This window comes from Sylvia atricapilla, chromosome Z (genome assembly GCF_009819655.1).
Source record: "Sylvia atricapilla isolate bSylAtr1 chromosome Z, bSylAtr1.pri, whole genome shotgun sequence".
NCBI lineage: Eukaryota > Metazoa > Chordata > Aves > Passeriformes > Sylviidae > Sylvia > Sylvia atricapilla.
In genome coordinates, this window is record NC_089174.1 from 1797875 (window position 1) to 1811135 (window position 13261).

Sequence of the window (13261 nt, forward strand, 5' to 3'; positions counted from 1 at the left end):
TCACTAACTAAACAGCAAACAGTGTTGCAGAATGTAAGTTTTTCAGTTGAACTGACTTTTCATATTACAACTTCAAATCTTTTAGAAAATCAGATGTCCCAGTTTTAGAAAAATAACCTGGAGTTTTGGAGCTGATGGGTGAGAACAGCTCTGCAATCAGCAGTGTGGGATATCCAGAGCACTCCAGAAACTCGCCACACTTTGATGTTGATTTAATTACAAATGTCTTTCAAGATCCCAGAAGTTGAGTTTATTTTTGAAAGAGAGCTTATAATTACAAAATCAGTATGTATTAAATGAGCATGCTGAAGCAGAACTGCTGGCAGGGGTGTAAGACAAACTGCAAATGAGGCAGAGGAGACAAGTCAACACAGAATAAGGAATGCACAGAGAAGGAGCAAAGCTGATGTCACACAACCTGCTGCTGATATCAGAACTCACAGAGATTTGGACAATTTCATCCAACTGCAGCCTGGCATTCCTGACTGCCTGACCCACTTCCAGAGGTGCCACGACCTTCCCACAGCCATCAAAGTGCCAATTCCAACACAGATAAGCAGCAGAAGAAAGTGCCATTTTGCGGCTTTGCCCTCTCTCTAGAGGCTTGCATTAAGGAATTCTAAATGGATTACACAACTTAAGACATTTAAAGCAATCTTCACTTCTGAATTGGTTTAACTACAGCCAGAAATTCTTAAATGCTTTAATTTCTTTAATAAGCAACAGCCCATGAGAGTCATTTGGACTGTTCTTTCATTTTGCCCTTGATACTTACACTTCAGGGAGAGAAGCAGAGCCTTAAAATGCAAGCCATACAGAAAGCTGTTTAATGGAGATTCCAAATTATAACTTCAAAATGTAGCTCCAGAATGCAGAACAACCACGGCTCTGTACAGCATCTATTACACACAGACAGCAACTAGGAAAAAAATCCTCAAAGCCTTCACAGACTGGGAGAATTCACCAAGCACTAAGCAGAGTGTAAGGCAATCCAGAGTCTTAGCAAGGCTCCAAAAGGATCTCTTAGAGAAATTGCTGCTTGGAACCAGAACACAAGAAGTGCCTGTGAGGTTTCTGCCTCCCACCACCCATGTGCCAGATTGGGCAAAACCTGTTTCAGCAATTTAAACTGCGCAAGGTGGAAATGCTGCAGATCTCCTTCCTAAAACACAGGTTTTCTTCTGCTGCAACAAACCATAAAACTTTTGTTTGACAGAAAAACGGCTGCTGCTCATGAGCACGTTTTAAATTGCTGTACTTCAAAGTGCCAGTGGCACAGGATGGTTTAAGATATTTCCCCCATTCTAAAATGATGCCATTAAATCACAGTGAAGCACCTGTATAAAACCTCAAAATTAACATTTTATTACAGTATTTGTAATAAAAAAGTATACACATATTTGCAATCCTCAGTGTTTCCGATTGCTAATGGCCTTTCTAGAGAGATGCCTCAACCATCACAACCATATGCTTGCAAATCAATGAAATAAATTTCAATGTCCACATGAGTGACAAATTTGTGCTGCTGTTATTGGTATTTTTTAGCCCACTGCTCAGACCTAATCACCCCCACAAGGCACCTTTCACTTGATTTTACTTTCAACAACACTTCAAAAGAACTATGAAGTGGCACACAGTTATATCAGGCAAGGTATTCAGTGTGTAAAGTGCTCAAAAAAAAGCCTCATTATTACTGAGAGAGACTAAAAATTACAGATATTTATATTATAAATATACCACTTTCACAGTTAATCTCAATTTGCTGTGACTCTGCACAGCCCAGTGACAGGGCAAGCAGGTCAGGAACATGATATTCAACAGATAAAGACATAGCTAGGGCTTATTTTTTATGTTTTATTATTTGCAGACACAATGTTTAAATCATGAACTGGGATGCAAAACTGTTGCTCTTAATTAAGCACTTAAAATTAAGTTACTGTTATAAAACACATGGGTAACTTATTTTAATCATTTTAATTTTGTGTGTTACCTATTTCACTTTTATGTTTTCTCAGACGCTTGACACTCAGGAGAGAGCTTTAACTTCAAAAATACATGTTTTTTCTGATTGATTCCAAGCTATACTTTTAACCTCATGGCTGCCTAGAAATATCTGGCTTGTAAGGAACCTCTTTGTTTTCGTTTGGAAATTTCACTGAAGCCCAAAATGGTATGAGAATTTTTCAGGTATTTAATAAAAAGCTGAGGTTACAAAGTGGTAAGAGCAAATATAGTGAAAAGCAGCAAGAGGGATAGCAAGTGAAGTGAAGAAGGCAGGAATGTGCCAACAAGGCTAGACCTGGTTCCAAGGGACAAGAGGAAAAAGAAAATATGAAAAGGAAAAAAGGGAAATCACTGGCATCAAACAATGCACTTTGCCACAGACTCCTCAGTTTTGTTTGGTTTTTCTTTCATAGTCTGCTTCCAGGAAGAAGAGATGCTTCTCCAATGATCTCTTGATAGTTAATCACTCTGATTTTTGCGTGTATTTTCCAGAATAAACCTGTTTCCTAATTTATTTTTACTTTTCATAAACCTGCAGGTTGATCTTCCATCTTTAAAAAGATCAACTATTTTATTATACTTAATATCAGATTATTGAAGATTTTAGTACATGCATGGGCAGTTCATCTAATCCCATTGACCTTTTCATATTAAAATCCAGTTTTATGCTTTATCTGCTCTTTGTTTAAAAAAAAAAAATAAAACGTTGTTCAGATGCTGGTTCTTTATTCTTATATGAAAATTAAGATGAACAGGATTTTTTTTCCTCTTTACAAGGAACTCAGAATATGCAGCTAAGAGTGAAAAGAAGTTGTGGATGCCAAGTGTAGCATTTGGAAGGTAATGTACAGTCCAAACTATGAGGCTGCCTCCTGACTAAAAGGTATCAGCATCCATCTCAAGTAATGACACTCACCTGCCTAGCTCATATTTCCTTATTTAAAATTCATGCAGAGATAATATTTGCTGGTAGATTTCTTCCTATTTCATGAATAACTGATGCCAGCATCCTCATATCCAGCCAATTTATTCCAAAAGAGGCTTCCCACAGGAAAAATAAACCCAACTGTCCATCCCCAAAACCGCTGCTTTATAAACCACCAAACAATAAAAAGGAAGTGCAGGTCTCTTCCATGCAAAGCATTTCAACTTCCTACACAGAAAAAGCACCACGTGTGACAGAGCAGATGAACATTTACAATTAACAAACCCCCAGAAGGACAATAGGGAACAGTTGAAGCAACTTGCACAAATCACATTTATTCTGCCAAAAATCTGCCTTGCTCCAGAAAGCAAAGAAGGGCTGAAGGAGAAGTTTTGGTCATTAAAAATGAACAGTAATTTATGCTCTGCTAGAAGTCAGTGCTGTTTATAGGAAATGTAGCTTTTATCTTACAGAATGAAACAAATTTAACTGCAACAAAATCTTTTTCATATGTGTTGTAAGCATCAGAATTATTAAAGGCTTTTTTCCCATTAATATGCTTCCTCTGTTTAGGATGCTTCAGCTTAACTAAACTTTACTGACTCTTTCAGTTTAATTCCTGAAGTCAACTTACAGAACATCAGAGGCTTTGAATCAAACTATAAAAATCTCAAAGCTGCAAGGTCAAGTGTCAGCCACAGAAGAAAATTCATAAAAGATCATCAAAAGTGCCTGGCAAACCAGAAGACTTTACAAAGAAAGGAAGAAAAAGATTAAAAGTCACCTCGAGAAAAGAATTATCAAGTGGTAGAAAACATTTTTGGAATTTAGATAAGATGCCAAACTGCTACTTGCATAAATAATTTCATTAATATGTTAGTTCACAGAATATCCTGAGCTGGAAAGGACTCACAAGGATCATCGAGTCCAGCTCCTGGCCCTGCACAGACACCCCAATATTTCCAGATCAATCCCATTTTGTCCCCAGGCACCCAGGCCAATGAACCATCCTGCAGCAAAGTGAGGCAGGGACACATTTAATCAATACAAATAAAGCACAGGTTACGTGCAGAAAAAAAATATGGAAAGGTGCTTGCAAAGTTTGAGAAACAGGAAAAAAAAAAAAAAAGTATGATTAAGACGAGACATAAAAGTGTGAAGAAGTCTGAGGTGAAACAAAGGCAAAGTTGGGTTTGATGGATGAACTATTCCCCAGGTCCTTGGGGAAACAGGAGTTCTGCTCTCAGCAGACAGTTTAAGACAGAAGAACACAAACTGAAAGCAAATGATGGCCTAATTAATAAAGTATCTGTCTAACAGATACTAATCACTGCACTGAAGAGAGCCATTGACTGATAACACTGGATAAAAGGAGACAAAAATTTCCAGGAGAAAACCTGGACAGAGCTGGTGGAAATGTGTATCCAGCTACTTCTCACCTCTGCTTTCCTTTATATTCTTGTGCTTGCCCAGGTATTTATCTTCTGACGAAATGGGCAAAATTAAAGTCATTTTAATTTTTAATTTAATGTGTTATCTTCATCCACCACCCACTTTTCCTCAGCAGAAAACCCAGCACTAAGTGTGCCAAGCAGCACAGCCTGTGCCACATGAAAACCAGCCCAAAAGATGAACTAAGCTATCACACCCCTCAGCCTGGAATGCTAACTGACCACTAATTAACAATTAATAATTGTTAATTATTAATTACAGCATACATATTACAACAATTAATAATTACTAATTAATAATCAATAAGCAATTATTAATTGTTGCCTGTGCAGCACAATTAAACTCTATTCATAGCATCCTGAGATTTTTCCAGGGCATGTTTGTTACTCTCTCTCAGGTGTGGAAAGCAGGAACTCTGTGTGTGTGAGGGCTCACATAGAGCTCACTCTTCTGAGGTGTGAAGGGACACTCAGCATCACCACAGCACTGCTGACACAACTCCTGAGCCATGGATTTTCAAGCACCTCACTGACAATACAATAATTTGCGTTATAAATGCATTTATATATTATAATATTATATATAAATAAATTATAAATTGTATCATTTTCACAGCCTATAACAGAAAAAGAGGAGCTTCTCTCCTACTGTTTTTCCCTCCCTCTGAGCTCAGTAAATACCAGAAAGACACAATCCACATGGATTATCAATGCTTACAGGTTACATAACCCTGCACTCACAAATGAAATGGTGGAAGTATTTAATGTCAAAGCGAACAACTGTTACCTTTAGGTGGTTTGTCTCTTTGCTTACCTTTGCTTGCACTCTCAACATGCTGCAATTCATCTGGAAATTTTAAGATGTCCCGGTAATTCTCCTCACAGATTTCTGCCAGAAAATGCAACAAGGTGGTTTTCTGATCTGATGATTTGGTATCTCGGATCTAAAAGGGGAACACAGGAAAAAAAAACAAAAAGGAAAAAAAATTCTTAAAATGTTTCAATAAAGTGAATATTGCAGACTTCAACTTATTAGCAAAAAGTTGCTTTCATGGGTTGCCTGAAAATAAACAGATTTAAAAAATGAAATTTCTTGAATTCTTCATGATTTAGGACTACAAAAGGAATCTATCTTACTATATATTTTAAGAAAGAATTATTAATTTTGATGAGAGTAAGACCTGAAGACAGTCCATAAAGCGCTGAGATTTTAGAATCACCAGTTCAGAATCCCCCAGATAAAAACCAGCTGTGAACAGAGAATAAACAGAACTGAATTTAGAACATTCCTTCAGTGTCTTACATGCCAAATCTCTAAAGGAATCCCTGAAATGCTGCATAGCTGGACATCATGCCAACAGCCAGAATTTGCATTTTGACCCATCAAATTAAAGTAACTCCTTGTTGTAAATCCACATTTTTTTCTTGGAGCAAAATCTAAACCATGCTGTTTTAGGCTAAAGACTTGGAGACCAATTCTATAGAGACACATAAAATAAATGCACCCTGCCTTACTGGAATCCAGAATGACTACCAAAAAAAAGCTAAGGTAATCCTGACTGTAGCTAAAGGAAATTTAATGCATTCAGTTGTATTTATGAAAAGCTGCAGGAAAACTGTGCACAATGGGAAGTAACATGTAAATGTATATTTTTGCTGTTCTTTTGACTGCAGAGGCACTTTTTAGTGGCCTGGAATAAATCAGTATTCTTAGAAGTGATAAGACTCTGCTCTCCATTAGCTTGAGTGCATGAACTGCTGAAATGAGATTTTTTTACTTAAAATAAAAATCTGAACTAATTGTTAGAATATAGGACCAGTGGCATATTTCAAGTAACCCTATGGCTAAATCCCACAGCAGAGTGCACATGTCCAGACAAAGGAACATCATGAATTTAAGAGAATGAGAGAACAAATTTAGGACCAAATTTCTGAGTTTGCCCATTTTCGTGCAGATGTAAAGAAGGAATGTGTAAAGCTGATGGAAGATGCAGCAGAAGCAGTGATCTCTTCTTCACAACAGCAACAGACAGCAGGTGTACGTAAGATTTTGAGAAGAGCACATTTCACTTGATAGAATTAGTAATACATCTGGAAAGAATTGTTTTAACAGCATTTTACTCATCTGGTACAGTTCTTACACAGAAGTAAGCTACAACATACACAACAAATGAAATAAAGGATTTATTTAAGAAGAATACATAAATGCGTGTGTAAAATCTCCTATTTGTTTTCTCATTCTCTAAATCACTTGAAGTTCTAATTCTATAATCCTCATGACAGGCTTGCCATCGATGTTCAATTTAATAGAGGCCTTTCAGCTTTAAGGATTACCCTGTTAGGAATAAATGAGTGCAGTGGAAAAACAGGCTTTTAAAAATATAAGGTATTTAGGCAATTAAGAAAGCAATTTAATTCATACCAATTCAGCGATTAAAGACTAAACAATGCTCAGTAATGGTATGCAGTTAAAGGGCTTTAATGTGTTACATACACAGAAGTTCTTCTGACTTGAAAAAAAAATCGTAGATTTACTGGCTAAACATCTGCATGGAAAAAAGAAATTGCATTTCAATTTGTCTGTGAACAACAGTAGTGGGATTTGCAGTCTTTGATCTCTCTGACATCATCAAGTGGATAAAGCACTTTTTTTTTTCTAAATGGACAAAATTATTTTGCTTTCAAATTACAAGAAGAACATGTTTTGCCACCAAGAGCGACCTCATAACAAGAGTCAGTATTAGCACCTTGTAGTAAACATTTATTTAGAACTTGAATAAATGTTATCAAAATCATTTCTTTGGCCCAATCATAATAAAGTCTGCAATATTCATCCTTATTTTTAACACAATGGATACAGATAGGTCTGCTTGATATTTAGATTCAGTATCTGTACTTTATCTGCACTTTAAAAATCAAGTCCTAAGCCTACTCGTATTATGAAAAATAAGATATTAAATATATACTCATATTCAATAAGCCACACATTCTTTTAATTTTTTTTGCATACAAATGCAATACTTTTTATGTTCAGTTTTTTACTTGCAGTAATTTTGCCCAATAGATACAAGATTCCTTGGCTTGTAAAAAACATAATGGCTTAGCCTGATTTCTGCTGTTCTACATGCTCCAGCCAAGTGGATGAAAAGCAAAAAGAGCCTGTTAAGTTGTGCTTACAAGACCAGGAGCTGGACTTTGAGGAACCTCGTGGGTCCCCTCCAACTCAGGATATTCTATCATTCTATGATTCAGGATAAATTTTTAACACTGCGGTGTTCAAATTTTAAAATACAGGTTTTGAGTTGACGGCCTTTTTTTTGCCCAAGAGATGGAGTTTGGAAATAACACATTCAGTTTACAAGTAAATGAAATAAATTGGTAGATCAGTGTGGGCTACAGAAAGCAGCACCAGCTGAATGCTGAAGCATCAATTTGAAGGTCAACGCCATGAGATCCATTGCTTGGGAAAGGATCAAAGGCCAAGCTTACACAGAGCACAACACAGCACAACCATTCAGATCAAGGGAGACACAAAGTAAGATGTTTAATTCTGTAAGCCAGAAAAACACCACCAGAACAAAACTCTCCCTTTAGACAGAGTAAAGCATTTAAACCATGCCAGTCACACCACAACCCACAGCCAGGAGGGGGCTGGGTTTTTCCCAGGTACTTCTGGATGCAGCTTTCAGGTGTGAGGGTTAAACGTGGCAGCCAATGCAAGGAAAAATTTATGTACGAACCATCACTGGAGTGACACTTTATTATAGCTATAAAGAGGCTCTCTATTGATTTTTATGAGATTACAGACCTTCTCCTACCCTAGAAATCTTTCCCCTCTTCCCACAACAAGGGCTGTTGGACAGTAAATGTCCCCTCATCAGTAATACTCAGACTGGATAAACAGCTTGTCTTGTTCTATTTGCACCATGAACAAAAAGTAACATACCAGAACTTAACAGATAAAACACACATTGATCCAGCCAGAATGCTGCAAAAGCTTTATTGAAACTGAGCTGCTGGTCTTCACTTTAATTCAGCACCACAGCAGCTTTACCTGCACATCCCTAAAACAAACCTCTTTCCTTTCAGCTCCATTCCCATGGAGCAGAATTTTGGAACTCCTGAGGGGGCTCATGCTGCACTGAGGGTTCAAAAAGCAGTTGGATCCTTTGGACACATTAAACAAACACAGCAAACTTCACCTTTAGTGAATTACTACAGCAGCCTCCCTCAGCCTGAGCACTTTTCCTGCCATATTTCTTTTTTTACAGAGCATTCCATGCTCAGGCAATGAAGATGCTCTGGTGCAGGCACAGGAATAGCTGCTCTTGCTTGATACATCCCAAGAATCCTGATGTTGATGCCTCTTATTTGAACAAAATTAAGTTCTCTGCCTTCTGCCAAAGGTTGTTTACAAATAATTTCTATCTTCAATAACATCATACACTGCAACATAACATCCAGAGAGATAATCTGTTTTAAGGATTTGCAATTACTTATTCAGTCATTAGCCTTCCAGCTCAGTCCAGACAGGATGGAGTTGTGCTTTCTTTTCTTTATCATGTTTTAATAAAAGTCGTAAGAAAAACAGATCTCTGTGTATGAAATGATCAGCTCTGTTGTAAAAACATTTATTTTCCAAAACCAAACATTTATCCCAGATCAATACTTGCCTTTTTTCTTCTCATTTTTTCAGACTGTATAATGTAAGTACTGCATCCAGTAAACAGACAAATAATTTTAAGATTGTTCAAGAAACAAGGAAAAAAAATCAATACAAAACTCTGGTTTTACTGAAAGGTGAATTTATCATGTTAGGATTCTGCATCGTGAAATGTGTGCATTCTGCACAAAGAAATGTGTACACAGACATCTTCCACCTTGCTGACACCTGACTTAAAAAAAAAAAAAAATTTCTTAACATGGGGCAGAAAGTCCACTAAATTATAGTCACTGGTCTAAAAAAAGGAGTTATTATAACAAAATGCAAAATGAAGGCTCCCAAATTCTGCTAGACAAGCTTGGAGGCTGAAAAACATTCCTTAGGAGCAAAAAAAATTAAAATTACCCAAGGAATCCTGGGAATGCTTAGCCTGTATTTCCCCGTCCATTATTAAAGACAGAGATGCAGCCAGCAAATGACTTTTCCCTGCTTTGGGCACTTTCTCCTGTGTGCTGAGTTTCACCAAGCTGCACTGCAGTGCTTTATGGCTGCAGCTTACCTTGCAGAGAAAGCTGATGTTGAAGCCGAGGGACTGTGCGTTTCTGGAGCCCGAGTTCATGTAGTTGCCCAGGAACAGCACCAGCTCCAGGAGCTTGCTGAAGCTCTCACTCTTTTTGAGCTCCTCGCAGGCCAGGGTCACTGCCATGATGTCAGGTTTGATGTTGTTCACGTGCTCCTCGAACATCAGCCGGAACAGGATCCCGTTGAGCCGCGCCCGCAGCATCTTCACTGAGCTCATCTGCACAACAAGTACAGCGAAATATTTAAAAAAAAGAGTTTGTTTAGGGGAAAAGCTTATATTAAAAACCCCAGCCAGTAAGCCTACAGCTTCTGCATGCTTTCATTGCCTATCCTGTATTTCCAGGTGCCCCAGGATCCTACCACCTTTGTGTTTTACACTTGGAAAAAAGAGAGCACAGGAAAAATTCCTTCCCGTGCTGATAAAAAGATGGGAGGTTATAAATCCTGATTTTGTAACATGGCAAATGACAGGGATACTGAAAATAATCTACAATTCTGATTCATTAATTTAAATCCCCAGGACCAAACTCACCAGGCTGGGTAACAAAATATGGCCATGTCTTTTGTGTTTTGCACAAGTGATCAGAGTTTTTTCCTCCTGCTTAGCACACCGTAATTCACAAGAGAAATTAAAAATTAGGAAAAAAAGATGTATTGAGCGCTTTTAAACTACTTGAAATTTTTAATTTAATTGCAAGAATGATGATGTTCCAAATCTATCTCATTTTACATAGCAGAAAGATTTCTTCCCCAATGTATTCACCATCAGTGGTGTTCCTGAAGCACTTGGGAAGAAAAGCTTTGCTATATGACAAATCCTGTTTTGACTATCAAAACAGGAAGATTTTGATGTGCTCCTGTCTCTCTCGGCCAAAGTTTGACCATGGTCCTCTGAGGAACCATAATTTTTCTACTGGTGTTACCTCCCAACAGCTACCAGGAGCAGCAGCAATAACTTTCACAGGGAGGACTTGAGTGGCCTGAATAATAATGAATTCATTCTAAAATGTACATAAACATGAAGGCACACCAGATGGTCTCAAACAATTCCTATGATCAGGCTGGAACAAGGAAAGGGAAAGGATCAGAAAAGAAGCATTTCAGCAGAACTAGTGATCTTTTTTTATAAATCTCCATTGTCACAAATTTCTCTATCAGCCTCTATAAGCCAAAATCATTGAAAGTCTTGAAACATTATTCTTCTAATCATTCTGTATTTCAGAAATATCATATGGAAAACATCTGCCTTGAAAGGATCTACTTACACTAATCTGCAGTAGATGGAAATTAAAATTAATCACATAATTTGCTTTAACTTTTGTAGAACAATCTCCAAATGCTGTTTTTACTCAAAATGGCACAGAAAAAAGTTGTGAAAGCTTTAGATCCCAAAACCAGAGTGCAACAAAACATGTACAAGGCCACAAGAGAGTGTGACATAAACATTTGTGAAAAATAATCTTTAATCTTCAGAGAATGTCCTTTCTTCCTTCAGTACTGTGCAGTGTCATGGAACACTGATCATTTATTAGCTTTTGACCACCAACCCAGGAGTAAGTTTTAATTTCACTCCCTGACCTACATAATATTTTAAAACTGTCTTGATAATTTCCTAAGAGCTGTTTCATGCGGGTTGTCTCCTTAAAACTCAGAACATTTTTATTCACATTATGCCCTTCAGGTATCAGTAGAAGATGGCCACAAACGCTATTTTGGTTCCTCCTGCCACACCCTGCCCTGATTTCCCCTTTTGTGGGCCTGCTTCTAAATCCATGTGTTCACTGGCAGAGAAAGAGTGAGCACACTTTGAACTTTGAGGAATCTCATGGAATTAGGGAAAGGACCAAAGCCTACATTCACTCAGAAAGCTCAAATTCTTTATGGCTCCAAATAAAATTAGTGTCAAAGGCATATAAAAAATGAAACATTCCGACAGGTGCATGGAACAGCAAGCACTGGCTTCCACAGGACACAGTTAAAGAGGAAAGAAAATGGACATTTCCTTTCCAGTTGACTGTCAGTGCTGGGCTGCATGTCATTATTCCCCCTCCCGGGCTCTCATAAAGGTCTTGTCTGAACTCTCTACCTAATCAAGTTCTTTATTCAGTTCTTTATGCTTTATTATCATCATTCAATTCTCAAGCCCTGTATTAAAACGAGGATCAAAGGCTATTGGAGAAAGGCAAAAAGCACAATTAAATTTGCCTCACTTCCAAAGAAAAAGCTGACACTCCTCTAATAAAAATTTGTCAACTTACTAAGACAACTTAGCCTCTTACCTACGTTATATTAAAGTTGCTTTTTTTTTCCCTGGAAATGTTCCAGGAAGATTAATTCTGCAGCAGCTCACAAAATTACAATGAGGCCAAACAAGCAGCCAATAAATTCAATTTAAAAGACTGAATGAATCTAAACCAATGGAGGTGCAATAAACTTGTACAATTCTCCCCACTTTGTCTGCCTCCCAGCCAGGACTGCTCATGACAGCTGAACTGGTTAGACAGCAAAAAAAGGGTCAGAGAATATGAAAGTTTATACATCTCCTCAGCCAAATTTATGCTTTTGATATTAAAAATGTTCAACTGGCACTGAAGTGGAAATGCAGTCTCCTTACTGAATTTGCAGCTGTTCCCATATCATGAAAAAATTAACTCTTGAACACAAGGTTTACACGTAGAATTCAGGTAACATGCTGCCTAGCTGAGTTAATGTTACACAGCTGATTCAGTTAATTTATTTTTCTTGCTCTACTTCAACATCAATGCAAACTTTCCTTTACAGAACGTTGTGGTGCCTTTTTTGATCCCAGGATATAACTTCAAAAAGTTCCAATAACTAATTAGATTATATAATTGATTTTAACATCTCATCTAAATGAAAATGCAATTCTAATTTTCATTTACATATCAGCTGAATATTAAGTTAATTGGTCCTTTCAAATAAGTTCATCATTGACTAAGTATGGTTTTTCTACACAAATTTTCAGCAACTTATTCCAACCTTTATTAAATTTGATGGGCAATGGGATTATCCAATTAATATATCTTAATAATTAATTAACACACCTAAATTTACATAAAAATAAAGGGATACACTCTAAATATTATTTAAAGTAGCCTGTCTTCTATTCCTCAAGTCAAGGTTAAGATTATTATTATTATTAGGAAAGTCAAAAATTAATTTGACACATTGGAAAAAAGAACTTCAGCCAAGACTTCATGTTCAGCTGCACTTCTTCCACTTTAATGGATAGTTCAATTATATCAAAATCAGAAACAAATCCAGCATTTTAGCACCAGTAATGCAGTTAGAGGCCTCTAGAAATAAGGCAGAAGCAGGACCCACAAGGCAAAGTACTGTTTTTTATTAAAGCAGATGGTAAAGCTGAATAAGCAAACAAGCTTCAGGAAACTTGGTTCCTTCATAAGGCAAATAGCACCATTTGATGATGTTTGATTAAGCAGTTTTTGCTAATTAATGTTGCATTAAATAATTGGAAACTCTCTCAACTTTCTCCAGTCAGTGTCTCACCAGAAACACAGATCTAGAATAGTGACTGTGGCCATCCTGGGATTGCTGGGGAATAAGGAAACTTTCATGGCTTTTTCAATAACCAAAGGAAAAGGGCAAAGCCCA

At 37.2% G+C, this 13261-nt stretch overlaps 1 protein-coding gene across 1 annotated transcript in view; it reads right to left on the reverse strand.

The window, feature by feature from the left end:
• DIAPH2 (diaphanous related formin 2) overlaps positions 1 to 13261 on the reverse strand; it is a 170725-nt gene that overhangs the window by 92633 nt on the left and 64831 nt on the right. Inside the window, exons 22-23 of the mRNA XM_066338673.1 lie at positions 9603 to 9842; positions 5195 to 5324 (exon numbers count right to left, since the gene is read on the reverse strand). Coding sequence (XP_066194770.1) covers positions 5195 to 5324; positions 9603 to 9842 — 370 coding nt within the window. The remainder of the gene's footprint in view (positions 1 to 5194; positions 5325 to 9602; positions 9843 to 13261) is intronic.